This window comes from Benincasa hispida, chromosome 4 (assembly GCF_009727055.1).
Source record: "Benincasa hispida cultivar B227 chromosome 4, ASM972705v1, whole genome shotgun sequence".
In the NCBI taxonomy this organism is placed as follows: Eukaryota; Viridiplantae; Streptophyta; class Magnoliopsida; order Cucurbitales; family Cucurbitaceae; genus Benincasa; species Benincasa hispida.
Window position 1 is genome coordinate 41,266,594 of NC_052352.1, and position 15,796 is coordinate 41,282,389.

Here is a 15,796-nt window from a genome sequence, read left to right on the forward strand (position 1 = left end):
ACATCACAAAACTCTAGTGCAATCATCAATGAATTTAACTGCACATGACTTTGAATAAGTTATGAGTAAAAACATGTATGTTGATCAACATACTTAGTGATCTCAAACAAGCCATGAGACTTTTTCTTTGTTGCACGAAGTTTTCATTTGCAACCTTCTTCCCACTTCTTACACTGAATTGCTCAAATCGTCAGTGTCGATCCTAAATCTCATATGGGGCATGATTGCTTCATTGAAAAACATTTGTCTGTGTGTTGTAGCATTTCTTTGTCTTGACAAATCATCCCTTATACAATTGGGTATTGTCAACATCCACAGGGGCTACAATTGGGTCATGTTCTCGATTGTTATCTATTATATTCATATTCAAATCGTTGAATGTGTCTAAAGGTAACTCGTGTTCATGACCATCAATATCCAACTCTTCAAATTCATTATCTGTTTTTGTTCTAAAATCCCCGTATTGATTGTAGCCATATATCTTCGTCATCACATGGTGGTGCAACCGATTCAAGATCAGGGTCAATACATTGAGTCGGATCTTCAAACTGACCAAAGAGTGCATTCAAGTTTATATCTAACCCCACCCTACTTACATTAACATATAAATGCACTAATTTCAGGAGTGGTATCGCGATTGAGAACATCGAGTTCATTGCTTGTTCATTAGAAAAAAAAAATGACATAAACTATACTGATCCTCATGGTGTTAGATTAGGATGTTTATATATTATTTCTAACTGATTTGCTCTCATATTACACCAAGTGGCATCCCCACCATTTCAATAAATTGTTAAAAAACAAACCCAACGTTCACATTTATGCTAAAACCCCACATGGTGGTTGGTCATAATCAACTCCATCAATCACATTACCATTTGTAAACAACATAAATCTAAAATTTTTTTTCGCCATTTTCTAAAAGAAAAAAAAGACAAACAATACATTACTAATTAAACTTACAAATTTAATGATGGCTCTACTTTTTTTTGAAAGTGACAATGTTCTTTTTTTTTTTTTTTATTTGTTATCCGACAACAAAAACTACAAAAATAAAATAATATTATAATTTATAACTTTTTTTTAATTAATCTTTGTTTCTTGAACAACAATAAAAATTATAAAAAAAGAAATAAGAATATGAGAATAGATACAAAATTTACAATTATTTTTAAAAAACAAAAATCTAGTAAAGTGAATGGACAAACCTATATAATTTGTGATTAGAGAAGGGTGAAGTGTGGAGAGAAAAGATTCACATGAAGGAGAAGAAGAGAGTAAGGTAGAAAGCAAGAAGAGAGTAAGATAGAGAGCAAGAGACAATCTGAGAAGTAGAGTTGCTATTTAAAAATCATAGGTAGAGGGTTCAAAACTCGACCCATGAATTTAGTTAGATTATGTAAGTAGTTTTAAAAGTATCCTATTTCATCCATTACTTTTTCAAATTGTAATATTTAAATAAAAGGCCCATTTGATTCCTACCCCATATGTTGTCAAAGAAAAAAAGAAGAAGAAGAAAAAAAAAAAATTCTAAATTATTAGATGGGTTAATAGTGACCTAAAATGGAAATAGAAAAATTGAGAGGCAACAAAATTCTTTATCCTCGTTATCACTTCCACCAAACAAAACCACCATTTTTCCCTTTCCCCATCAAATCCCCTCTTTGCTTCACTTTCACCATCTTCTGATCCATTTCTTGCTTGCTTCTCACTATTTCTCCACCAAATCCAAAAACCCAATTCTTCATCTCTATCTTCTTTCTTTTCCCTCACTTGCCCTCTCATTTTCCTTCTTCCCAATCACCCACGTGTGAAAATATCAATCCATTTCATTCACTCTTAACAAACCCAAATCCAAATCTCTCTGTTTTCGTGTTTGGGGATTTCTTTCTGGCCATGGTTTCTTCCCCATTTCTTCTTCCACTTGCTCTTCTTCTTTCTTTTAGCCTTCTCTTCGTCTTCCCTTTTAAGCAATCCCAATTCTCCTTCTTCGGCGATCTTCAGGACCTTGCTCTCTTCCACACAGCCACTTTACAGTTACAGAACTCCCATGGCGGCGGCGGCGGCGGCAACGGTGTTTCGTCCATTTCGCGATTAGGTATCACTTCAAACCCTAAACCCAAGATTGCGTTTCTCTTTCTTACTAATTCCGACCTCTCCTTCGCCCCTTTGTGGGAACGGTTCTTCCACGGCCATGGATTGCGTTACAATATCTACATCCACGCTGATCCAACCGTCGAATTAAACCCTCCCGGCGGCGTCTTCGACGGCCGATTCATTCCCGCCAGGAAGACTCAGCGTGCTTCGCCGACTCTCATTTCCGCTGCTCGTAGGCTTCTCGCTCGCGCCGTCATCGACGACCCACTGAACCTCTACTTTGCCCTAGTTTCTCAACACTGTATTCCTATCCATTCATTTGATTTTATGTATAGTTTCTTGTTTAAAAACTCAATTGCATCTCTTCGATCCTTCTCTTCTAAGTCTAATTACAAAAGCTACATCGAAATCCTCTCCGATGAACCGAATCTATACGAGCGGTACACTGCTAGGGGAGCCACTGCGATGCTCCCTGAAGTGCCGTTCGAGCGATTCAGAGTCGGATCACAGTTCTTCACTTTGACTCGCAACCATGCGGTGCTGGTGGTGAAAGAGAGAAAAATCTGGAAGAAGTTTGAACTGCCGTGCTTGGGCGAGGAACCGTGTTACCCTGAGGAACATTACTTTCCGACATTGTTGTCCATGAAGGATCCGGAAGGCTGCAGTCACTACACGCTAACTAGGGTTAATTGGACAGGATGTTGGGATGGACATCCGCACTTGTACTCGCCGGAAGAGGTCTCACCGGCGCTCATACACACGTTGAGGCGGTCGAATTCGAGCTACTCTTACTTCTTTGCCAGAAAATTCTCGCCGGAATCCTTGACGCCGTTGATGCAAATCGCCGATGACGTCATTTTCCGGGACTGAAGTACTGTCGTCTTGTTTCTCCTACCGGTAAGCAACTAAGCATTGTTTATTCTGCACGAATCACGATTGCTTTGTTTATTTTTCTCTTCTTATTTTGCTAATTACATACATGAAAATTTTCAATAATAGAAAAATAAGAAAACTCTATACACAAAATATCAAAATTTAATCCTTTTTTATGACACCGATAAAAACGGACAGAAATTTAACTTAACATTGATACTATAGCGACGAAAATTGGTACAAGTCTATCACTAATTGACACCTATAAAAGTTTATCAATGTTTTTTTAAATTATTTTTTAAAAATAATTTTACATTTTTTTTATCTTAGAAAATTTTTCTAGGTCAGCATGTGATTAAGTTTTGTTTTAGGTTCTGAATTCTGATAATATCAGGTTGTCAAGAAAAGGGAGTCTGGATTGAACTGACTGAACTATTGGTAAAACCCTAAAATTTAAAAGCTATTAAAACGATTGAATCAAGTTGGTTTGGTTGACTTGAGTAATAGAACTGGTTGGTTTGATTATTCTGAAAATAGCTTGTTGTTTGGTAGCTGTTTAGCTTTAATAATTTGGTTCTTTCAGTTTCATAATAAACTTGAAATTGATTAGAAGTATTTGAAGAATAGTATAAATGGGGATTAGAATGGTACAAGGGGTAGAAAAATGAAAATAAATTTAAAAGAATAGTTTGGTTCAAACTAGGGCGCAAAGTCAGGTAGTTAGAATTTCAGATCCTATCAACTTCTTTGATAATCAAATTTGGGAAGTTTGGTTTAATTTGAGTATAGCTTAACTTTTCTTTTCTTCTTTTTTTTTTGCTATCTGTGACTGTCCGAAATAGTTTACGTAGACCTTGATTAATCTCATGAAACGATCTGTCTGATCTTAGATAGGTGACTATCATAGATTAAACCTATGATTTCTTAGTTCTTTATCAAGATTATGTCTCTTATTTACTTCTAAGCCAATCCATGAACTAAGAATAATGGTAAAATTAGACTATGATGGGTAGATGTTGAGGTAGGATGGCGAACCAGATATCCATCAACACATACAAATAAAAAAAAAAAGGGGAAAGAGGAATTGAGTTGGGTGGAGTAGGTTTGGGTGGGAGGAATAGGATATGAGAACCATTTAGTTGTTTTTTAAACCTCACAAAACCCAATAAACCGCGTCTGTTGCCTGTGGGATTGCACTGCAGGCGAATAGTATTATGTTATGCTTATTAATAATGGTGAGGCCCTGGCCCCCAGTCATTGGTCTTGGTTTCTTTTTTGAATGTTCCGAGGAATATTAATAATTAAACATTCTACCTGCTTCTGCTATGCTACTGCTTAATGTGGGGGTTTTTTGGGGAGCTGCTCATGCTTAGTGCTTTCTTGGTTTTCTCCGTAGGTCATGTGACCATTGCCTTTTCTTTCCATTAGCATGTGACTCTGCCACTCTACTGGTTTTCTATTTTGTTTTAATAGCATTTCTTTATATTTTTCCCATCTTATGTTTTTGGCCTACTTACTACATGAAGATGGCTATGCTAGCTGCTCAAGCGAAAACTACATTCATTATTTTGAAAAATAGCTAAACAAACACATGGTAACAACCAATTTTTCTTAGGACAGGATAGTTTGTAAGGATATTTTTTCATTGGTTTAGTGAAAAGTTAGCTGCACAATCTGCTATTCTTTTATATAATTACAACATTTAGAAGGCCACCCTAATTCATTTGAATAATTACAGCAGAAATTTGGTTCAAATCAACTATTAGATTGATTGCTCTCCAACAAGACCCGTGACATTGAGCTCTTCTTTTTATGACTTATTGCATGTAGACTCTCGAGGTTTTCTACATTCTCACTTGTGAATCTTTGCCCGTTAAATGCCTTAGTCTACCGCTATAAACTTCATTCTCCCGTCTCTTTGGAAGGTTAAAGTCCGTAAGAGTAACTCTCAATTGGTCGCTTTAGGAAGCATTTGGATCTTTGTTAGTGCATGTTGTGTAAGAGTTGGAAGATGGATTTTTTGAAATGTCTGGGTACTAGTTTATGCGTATCTCAACTAATCTCATGGGACAACCTATTGATTCTACAACATTTGAGTGTGAAGTTAACTCATTATGGTTCGACCAAAATATTAGAATTCAAATTCCCACCATTGTTGAACTAAGAACAATGGTAAACTTGGACTATGATTAGTAGATGTTGATGTAGGATGGCCAACCAGATATCCATCAATTCATACAAATAGAAAAAAAAAGAAAGAAAAGGAAAGAGCGATTGAGTTGGGTGGGAGGAATGGATATGAAAACCTTTTTTGTCGTTTTATAAACCTCACAAAACCCAATAAACCGCATCTATGGCTTGTGGGATTGAATCGCAGGCGCATGGTATGATGTTATTGTTTATTATAATGGTAGGCCCTGGTCCCCAAGTGGCGTCACTCGTCGTCATTGGCTTTCGTTTCTATTTTTAATGTTTCGGGGAATATTAATAATTAAACATGGATCTTTTATTTTCATGTTGTATTTTGAAAAAAAAAATTAAGAAAATATTTTAAAAAATGTGGTAGTGTGGCAGGGGTATTCATAAGGTTTTGATAATAAAAAAAATTAACTTACTCGACCTGACGTCTCGTTGATTTGTCGTCTAAGTTAGATCAAGAGTATCAAGAGTTGAAGTCTCAACCATCCCTTTTTTAAATAGTGATCTGAGTGTTCAACACTTCCAATTTGTTTGAATTTTTCTTTCTTTCTAGTTTTGGTTTTTTCTTATTTTTTTCCCCTCTTTTTATAATGGTTTAGGTGTGTTGTGTATTGTTGGAGTTTTCAATTTTTGTTACAAAATTGTTAGTTTGTTTAGATGCTTTTGTTAATAACTTGTTAGTAGTTTATTTTGATATACTTTGTTTTGTTAAAGCAGGCTAAATGTAATTATAGCTCTTTATATTGTCAATACGCAAAATTCAATTGAGTTTAATAAAACTCTTATCCCTTATTTTACACGTGGGAGAGTGTTAACATTCAACCACTTTATTTCTACTTTTCTCTCTCTTGAACCCTCGACCATTTCTTTTTACACTCGACGTTTTTGTAAAAGTTTACCGTTCTATTGTTTAATAATAAGAAAAATGTATTTTATTATTAGTAAGATAGGGATCATAGTCATTCTATTTTGTCGATTTTGGGTCCAAACCAATGATTTTATAAAGGAAAGATCCAAACAAATATCCAATAAAGAACAAAATCAATGGATTGGTTTTTATTTTGTTCGGTTCATTATCAGTTTGATTTTCAATTTTTTCATTTTTAACCGTTCTAACTTTAAGAAATGTAAAAAAATAATTTTAAAAGATTACATTAAAAATATTAAAGACAAGTACATAAAAAATATGTATAAAAATTTCAATTGGGTTTAGTATTCACGTAGTTGATTAGGTTAGAGCAGATCAAATATGTGTCTATAGTGAATTGTAGATTCGTCTAGTTAATTGATGATCATTGATATGTTAGATCTATGAAGTCATAGTTAGAAATTTTTAATGAGCCCATTACTAGAGGTCCAACAATTTCAAAAAGGTCAAAGTTTTATTGCTCTGCATATCTGTCTATACAGTTATGCCAAATATGCTTCACTTCAAGGATACTCTCTCGCTTCATGGAGATTGACTAACAATTGCAAGAACATCAAATACACGAAGTGACTTGATTTGTCAGAAAATAGATTTTCACCCATCATCTGTAATATCTTCCTCTTCTACATCAGAATCAAGCCTGAAAAATTGTGTCCCTAACCGAATTAAACTTAATCTTGATCCTTTGATTTTATGAGCAGGTGGGGTCACACTGAGTAGTGTTTGACAAATATTCAATCAATCATCATGTATTACTCTGGTAACAGGCTTGTCGTCAACAGGTAACTTAAATAATACTTCTGTGTCTTGTAACGTGATAGTACAGTCTCTAGTAGGCACATGAAACATATGCGTCTTTAGCTTTCATCTTGAGATGCCGATCTAACTGAATGAATCCCAATCTGGTCACCTCATAAAATACTGATGTATAAATAGTGGTAGTATTCTATGGAGTGGGATAGTGCAATAAACAACCGTCTCTCGACGTCTAGAGTACATCTTGCTTGTAGTACGATTTTGCCATACAATTGATGATCGATGAATAGATTGATCATATAAGACATTAGGATCAATCGATCGTGGGTTTAAAGCCATGATCTAAAAGAAAATATTATTTATTTTTCGGGTAAAGCATACAAATAAATTAGAATTTGAATACTAAACTATGATAAAAATATTAATTTCACAATAAAAATATCAATTATAGGATAATATGAACAATCAAAGGTCCTGACTGATACTTGTCTTTATAATGGACATTTCCTTTGATTATGAATTAATTAATTACAAAATCTTCACGGTACTTGAGCATTGGGTTTTGTCCATGTTATCGTGAACTCTTTGGTCTACTAGATCTCCTCAACAACGATGGGTGATGCGTGATCCAGTAATATTCATATGGTACCGGTTGAAATTGAGAAGAGTAGCCTGCAACATATGTTTGCAATTTATAGGAATCTTCAATGAAATCTTCGTAGTTCATATTAAATCATGAGCAAACCACCATAAAATGCAAGCGTTAACCACCCTAAAATGCAAGCATGGATGCTAAACGCTTGCCATTTGTTATGTGAACAATATTGCTTTGACCTAATTAGCTTCAATATTTGAACATTTTTTCTAGCATTTAGTTTGCGACGTTCGGTTTTCACATGAAATACACCTTCATATCGATCATTTGACGATACTTCATGTTTACTAGATGTTAGGACCCATTTCAAAATTTTTTCATGTGCGTATCTCATTTACTCACTTAATATTACAAATACATTTGAGATGAATTGTTGTTTTACTAATTTTTTTTTTATCATCAGATGTATTTATCTCGATGTTCCAAAACAACTCTTATTCTTACTTTTTTTTTTCAAAAATAGTATATGCATTTGTAAAATGTTATTTGAATGAGCATTTATTAGCAATATTCAAACTTCTTTTTGAGGATTTTATTGATGCACTTTGATAAAGTTATCGTTATTCATTCGTACTTGAACCTTTCATCGCATGTTTGAGTCATTTGCTCAATACCAATGTTGTAAAAAATATTGATACAACTTCTATTTATTCTTTTGATGTCTTCAATGACTTTGTTGGATTTGCGAATTGGAATTGACATTTGGCATGATAAATATAATTCTTATAAATATGGTACAACTTTTTTTTATTTCGATTTAGCTATGCTTATTTTAGCAAGTATTTTTCAATTATTTGAATGATAAATTAAAGGTGGTAATTTAAATTTGAGTTTAAATTTAGTAAAACTGAAAAATTAACTTTTAAAGTTGCATTACAAAAGGAAAGAATGTTGAGAATACATGTATTTTAAATCTATCCTAATTTAAAACTTGAAACTTTTATTTAAAATTAAAATAGGGTGGTTTATGCCAAAGAAAAAAAGAAACATAATGATGGTGGTTGATTTTTACATGTCACTTTGTGTCAACTTGGAGGGAGGAGAAAGGAATAGAAATGAGAGAAAATTTGATAAAATTAAGGATAGTTTATAATTATTGTACTTTGAAAAAATAATTAGAAAAATATAATGGTTTTGAAAGTATTTTAAAAAATATGGTAGTGTGGCAAATGAAAGATCGAGATTTGATCACTTGATAAATTAATGAAAAAAATTAATTTATTAAACTAAATTAGATCGAAAGTTGAAGTCTCGATCATTTTTCTTGTAAAGGAACATGTTAAATCAATCACCACCACTATTTTTTTTTTAAAATTTAATTTTATTTCTTTGGGCATAAACTAATATGTTTTAATTTTAAATTGAAGTTTCAACTTTTAAATTAGGATAGATTTAAATTAACCTATTCTTAACCTTATTTCATTTTTTAGTGTAAATTTCAAAGTATAAAATTTTCAGTTTTATTATAGTTAAACTCAAATTTAAATTATCACATTTAATTTAGTATTCAAACAACTAAAAAACACTCATTAAAACAAGCATAGCTAAACTGACATAAAAACATCAAGGGCATTAAAAGAATAAATCAAAATTATATGGTTTTTTTTTTTTTTTTTTTTTCAACATCGGCATTGAGCAAATGACTCAAAATGGAGGGTTTGGGTATGGGTGGATAACGACAAATCTTTCAGAGTACATCAATGTAGTCTTCAAAGGAGCTTGAATGTTGTTGATAAATCCTCTTGCTCAAATAATATTTTACAAATGCATAAATTATTTTGAAAAAAGAAGAGAAGAAATAAGAGCTGTTTTGGAGCGTCAAGATAAATATCTTTAGTAATAAATGTTTTTTTTTCATTAACCAACAATTTGTTTAGATTATATTTATAATATTAAGGGGGTGTTTGAGGCAACAAGTTGACTATTATAGTCTTAGGTTATTATAGTTGGATTATAATAGTTTGTGTTTAAGGTGTAGATTATTTTAGTTTGAGTTATAATAATATGTATTTGAAGTGTAAACTATTTAGTTTGAGAAGAAAATAACAAACACTGTAATAAAGAAAAAAAGTGATGAATGTAAATAGTAAAAATTGTAGCAAATAGTAAATCCTGTAGCAAATGGAGATTTTGAAATAGTATTTACTGTAGCAAGAGATGTTTATTATAGTATGAGGATAGTTCTTGCCTTAAATGCCCATAAGTGAATAAATATTCAGGTACACACATTTCAAAATTTTGAAATAGGTTGCAAGATCCAGTAAATATGAAGTACGTTATATGATCGATATGAATGTGTGTTTCATGTGAAAATCGGATGTCATAACTTTAATGCTAAAAGAGAAAATGTTAAAATATTAAGGCTAAATGGGTACAAGCGATATTGTTCATGTGACAATTGACAAACGTTTTACATTCTATGATCACATTTTATGTCAGTTTGCATACGATTTAACATGAATTACGAAGATTTCATTGAGAATTACTATAAACTGTCAATATATGCTGCATGCTACTCATCAATTTCAACCTGTATTGTCTGAAGATTATTAGATCACACATCTTAATATGTCTGTCTTAGTTGTTGACCTATCGCTTTTGAGGAAACTTGTAGATCAAAGAGTTCAGGATTCATAATGAGATTGACTAGATAGAACCAAGTGTTCAAGTACGGTGTAGGTTTTGTAATCAATTAGTCATAATCGAAGGAAGTCTCCTTCATTACAAAACAGGTATCAGACAATTAAGAGTTTTTTTATTTTGTTAATATTTTTATTATAGTTTATTATTTACCTTCTAATTTATTTTTATGTTTTACTCAAAAAAATAAATATATATATTTTTTCTTTTAGATAATGACTTTAAACTAGGATCGATTGATTTTGATGTTTTATACGATGAACCTATTCATATATCATCAGTTGTATGTCAAGATTGTACTACATGTGAGTTGTACTGTAGACGTCAAGAGGTGATTTGTTTATTGCATTATCTCACTCTACCATAAAATACTGCTACAATGGGATTTCATAGAGTGAGCAGATTGAGATTCATTTAGTTAGATTGACTTCTCACCACTGCTTTTTGAGAGATGGAGGTTAGAGACGTATATGTTTCATGTGTCTACTAGTGAGTACATTATCACGTTACAAGACACAAAGGTATTGTTCATATTAACTGTTGACAGTGAGCTTGTTATCATAATAATGCATGATGATTGGCTGAGTATTTGTCAAATATTGCTCGGTGTGACCCCACCTACTAATAAAATCATAGAACCAAGATTAAGTTTCACATGACTAGGTACACAATTTTCAGGGCTTGATGATGATGTAGACGAGGAAGCAGTCATGAGATATACGCAAGCATATATACTATAGATAATGGGTGGAAGTTTGTTTTCTGATAAATTAAGTCATTTTGTATACTTGATGTTCCTGCCGTTGTTAGCCAATCTCCATGAAGCGAGATGGTATTTTTGGGTGGAACGTGTTTGGCATGACTGTATAGATAGTTATGCAAAGCAACAAAATCTGACGTTCGTGAAATTGCTGAGCTTCTGATACTTCTACAGTTATGGAGTTAGAAACGATTTCCAACAATGACTCCACAATTTTGACATGTTAATGATCAACAATTAGCTCGACGAGCCTACGGTTCAGTATAGATACATTTTTTAGATGCTTTAACCTATCAGGTACGAGATTATTGAATCCAATTGAAATTTCTATACATATTTTCATGTACTTGTCTTTAATATTTTTAATATAATATGTCTAAGTCATTTTTATAATGTCTCATAAAGTTAGGACGATGGTTAAAAATGAGAAAAATGAGAACCAAACTGATAATAAAAATCAATCAATTAGTTTCGTTCTTTATTGAACATTGGTTGGAATTCATCTTTTATAAAATCATTGGTTTGGTTCGAAAAATTGAACCGACTACCGTTCATATCTTATTATGAATAAAATACGTTTTTCTTATTGTTAAAAAATAGAATGGTAAACAAAAAATAGCTAATTGTTCAAGATAAAAAAAACAAAAAATAGGAGAAAAAAATTGGTCCGTGTAACATTCTCTCACGTGTAAAATAAATGATAAGGGTTTTATTACTCAATTGAATTTTGCGTATTAACTATGTTTTAACAAAGTATATAAAAACAAACTATTAACAAAATATCTAAACAAACTAACAACTTTGTAACAAAATTGGGAACTCCACCACACTTAGACATTACACCTAAACCATTATGAAAATAGGAAAAAAAAAAAAAGAATAAAAAACCAAAAATAGAAAAGAAAAACAAACAAATTGGCTGTGTTGAAAAAACTCAACAATCAGACCAAAAATCATATCACCACAACTACAATACTTTTATAAACACCTTCAAAACTACAATATTTCCATAGATATTTTCTAAACTTATGATATCAATCCAATTTTTTCATTAAACATTCTATACCTGCTTCTGCTTTTGGGAGCTGGTTGGTGCTTTCTTGGTTTTCTCCATAGGTCATGTGACCATTGACGTTTCTTTTCCATTCCCATGCGACTCTACCACTCTACTGGTTTTTGTTTTGTTTTGTTTTTCTTAAGCTTCTTTTTATTCTTTTTTATAGCTTAAGTTCTTGGCCTACCTACCACCTGAAGATGGCTATGGTAGCTGCTCAATCGAAAAATGGATTCATTATTTTGAAAAATAGCTAAAAAACACAATGCGACAACTAAATTTTCTTAGGAAAACATAGTTTGTAAGGATATTTCTTTATTGCTTAACTGAAAAGTTAGCTGCACAATCTGCTATTACTTTTGACCCTGTATATGTGCATTTCTACTACCTAGGAAACTTATAAGCGATTTTAATATTATTTAATATCACTAGCTAGTATCCCCATCCATGATTTTAGAAACAATTTGGGTTCATAGCCAATGTGAGTGTATTTTAGTGATCAATGTATCTACTCCTTTTTTGAGGTTAGAGGTTTGAATTGTTCCTACGGTAATTATTACATTATAAGAAATATTTGGGTTTAGTATTTTTCCCTTTTACCAAGGAGCCAATTCAGGGTAGTTACTTTACCATACCATTGTTAAATCTTATATCTAGTCCATTGTTATCTGCATTAGAATGAGAACCATATCATATGCCATTGCCATACAAAGAGGAGAATGATGCTTCCCCTATCTTCATCCTAGGGTCAGTTTATTATTATTATTCAAGAGCTTTCTCTTTTTGTGCATTTGTAAAAGAAATTTAGAGCTTTTATCTTTTAGAACAAAGACCTTAGTTTTTAGTTTTTAGTTTTAGTTTTTGTTTTTGTGGGAAGGCATTGAGCAGTGTGAAAGGTCTAAGCTTGTTAGGTGGCATGTAATAATTTTGCCCTTCTGATTTACACGGTGGGTTACTGTTGTGGCTAAAAGCATATTCAGAGCCCATGAGAAATCTCTCACTGTATGCTGTGTTCAATAAATCAATTAAGTTCTTAGGAATGAGTTTCTTGTCTTCTAACCTCAAAGCTGTGTTTATTAAGTTGATTTTGCTTTGTGACGATGATTCCCCATTTCCCACATTTTTCATTTGGAAATACCTTATTTCTGATAGTCCCTTCTGTAACGGTAGTCGGAATCAATGGCTAGCAGCGTTCTTACTATAGTAATAGTAGAATCCTCGACAAGTTTAGCCTAGTTCAATTGGTTGAAGCATATGCTTTTGACCTCTTCATATTTCTCTACCCTCACTTGTTGTCGAACTAAGAAAGTGCGGCTTAGTTCGATACCCCATTTTCTGTTCTCGTGGCTCTACCAACACACTTGCCATATGTAGATTGAGATAATAATCTACTGAGAAGCTGCGTCATTCACTTGTTTGCTACTATTGGGTGTTTTAGATTGCTATATAAATGAAGGATGATCATATACGTTAGTCTTTTTAATTTTCATGGACAAAATGTTAAGAGGGCATTAGGTGATGTATAACACTGAACTTTTGCACGTTGAAGAATTTGTACGTATTCTTTAATTTGTCATATTCAAAATCATCTTTATTAATTCAAAATCAATTTAATATTTGGTTTCCGTGATTTTCATATTATTAGAATTGATTTTGAATGATTAAAAACATGTTTGGAGATCTTTTTGAACATGACAAAAGTGATTTTAACTATTTCAAAATCACACGTCATTTGTTAAGTAAGTTTCATCAACATGGTTTATGAAGGAGAAAATTTTCTTGATTTATTGTTTACAATGTTAGTATGCTTTTAAAAACAGTTTGAAGTTTATTGAAATTAGTGGAGGTAAATTAATATTTACGAAGACAACTTTCTAATGTAAGGAAAGAGGATATGATATTCTCGTAGTAGTGCTACAAGTTTTCTCGCTTATGAAAAGTTTAAACTCTTCATTCTCTTGATACCGATCGGTGGCTTCTGGTGGTAGGGCTTATGGATTCTGAAGAGTTGTGAAGCGGAATTGTCACAACCCAACCCTGAAGTAAGAGTGAGCTTCTAACAATTTCTATAGATTGCAGGGTGTGTTTTTCTGTATAGTTAGTTCATAGCTTTCCAGCTGATAAAATTGTACATCTTTTTTCATTACTTTTTTTTTTTTTTTTTTTGTTGGTTCAAAATGTAAATAAATGGGGAGGGAGAGAGTGTTTGATGTATTTGGAGTTGGGGGACAAAGGAAAAAAGCAGCGTGAAGAATCACTGCTTTTTGTATATGAAAATTTCCATTTTTATTTGGTTCGGTTCGGTTTGGTTTGGTTTTATTTTGAATGTAATAATCCAGAGAAGTTTATTTATACTTATGCTTATGATGCTTTTCATACTGGGGGTAATTGTTACGTAAAAGATCCTAGAAAAAAAGGATGTTCAAAATTTATAAATAATTTGTATACTATATAACTAATTCATGTAGCATTTTAATTGTATAAATAATTTATGAATTGAACACAATTACAAATGGTCAAACACTTAATTGAAACATTTCTTTTTTTATAAATAAAATATCATAAATAGTTAAAGAAAATTATTTTAAATGATAAAATTGTTGAAAATATTTATAAATAATAATAAAATATTATCCTATTTGGGATCAATTGTGATTAAACATTGAAATTTGGTTATATTTATAAATATTTTGGTTCATTTTTCTATATTTGAAAACTGCTTAATAATGAATATATTGTAGGTTTACATGTAGTTCTTTTATAGGTTAGTTGTATAAATAGAATTCAAACTCAAAATAATAGAATATATAGTACAAAGATAAAATAATTGTATATATAGATAAAAAATGATAAAAGACTTAAAACCCATGCCTAACTACTATTTTGCTATCAATGATAGCCACTTTGCTATTAGTTGCTATCGTTGATAGCTTCTATCAATTACTATCGATGATAGTTGCTATTAGCGATAATTTTTAATTTGAGAAAAATTAATACAATCTTGAAATATTAGCTTTTAATTTGCTATCAATTATCAGTAAACTTAAGGCTATCAGTGGCTATTAATGATATATTTATAAATAGTGATCAACTTTGAAAGAAGACCAACAACTTTGATTATCATAGTAGCTATCACCAATAATTTTTTATCATGGCTATCACTAATAGCAGCTATCAGTCGCTATCACGGATAGACTTTCATCAATTAAAATCAACCTTGAAATATTAACACTTAAGACTATCAATGATATACTTCTATAATTAGTTATCACCTTTGAAAGAAACTCGATATATAGATATCACCTAAGTTCTATCATCGATATCACTAACATTACACATATTGTGGTTATCAGTGATAGCTTCCTTCATTTATAACATCATTGATAAGATGCTATCAATGATCTCACTGATATCATGCTATTAGTGATAGTTCTTTATCACCAATAATGTGCTATTAGTGGTAGCTTCTATCACCGTTAAAGTGTTATCAGGTAACTTCTATCACCGATAACATGTTATCAGGTAGCTTCTATCATTGATAACATGCTATTAGTATTAAATTCTATCATTGCTAACATGCTATCATTAGTAGCTTCTATCAATCATAGCCACTAAACACTTTTTTGCCCATTTCTTGTCCTTCCCAAACATTTATAAGTCTCTTTTCTTTTCGATGATAGTTTCTATCACTGATGCACATGCTATTACTGATAACTTCTAGGCATTCTACTTACATTTTCGTTCGAGATTCAACTTTATTAATTAAATTCACTAAGTTGGCTGTCAATGATAGATTTCTATAAGTTATGAAAATATAATCAAAGATTAAGCTAT

General features: G+C 31.8%; 1 protein-coding gene across 5 annotated transcripts; it reads left to right on the top strand.

Moving 5' to 3' along the window:
* The first annotated feature begins 1,595 nt into the window (after nucleotides 1-1,595).
* LOC120076660 (glycosyltransferase BC10) lies at nucleotides 1,596-14,316 on the top strand. 5 transcript variants are annotated; one of them, XR_005481597.1, is made up of 3 exons: nucleotides 1,596-2,994; nucleotides 10,827-11,205; nucleotides 13,951-14,316. XR_005481597.1 is itself a non-coding variant. In XM_039030545.1 (2 exons), the coding sequence occupies exon 1, from the start codon at nucleotides 1,897-1,899 to the stop codon at nucleotides 2,965-2,967; it is 1,071 nt and encodes a 356-aa protein (XP_038886473.1). In that variant the 5' UTR covers nucleotides 1,596-1,896; the 3' UTR covers nucleotides 2,968-2,994; nucleotides 6,799-7,723. The 5 variants fall into 5 exon arrangements, 3 of the variants coding, with proteins under 3 accessions (XP_038886473.1, XP_038886474.1, XP_038886472.1); XR_005481596.1 differs by lacking the exons at nucleotides 10,827-11,205; nucleotides 13,951-14,316 and adding exons at nucleotides 6,580-6,704; nucleotides 6,799-7,723; XM_039030545.1 differs by lacking the exons at nucleotides 10,827-11,205; nucleotides 13,951-14,316 and adding an exon at nucleotides 6,799-7,723.
* Nucleotides 14,317-15,796: the final 1,480 nt, after the last annotated feature.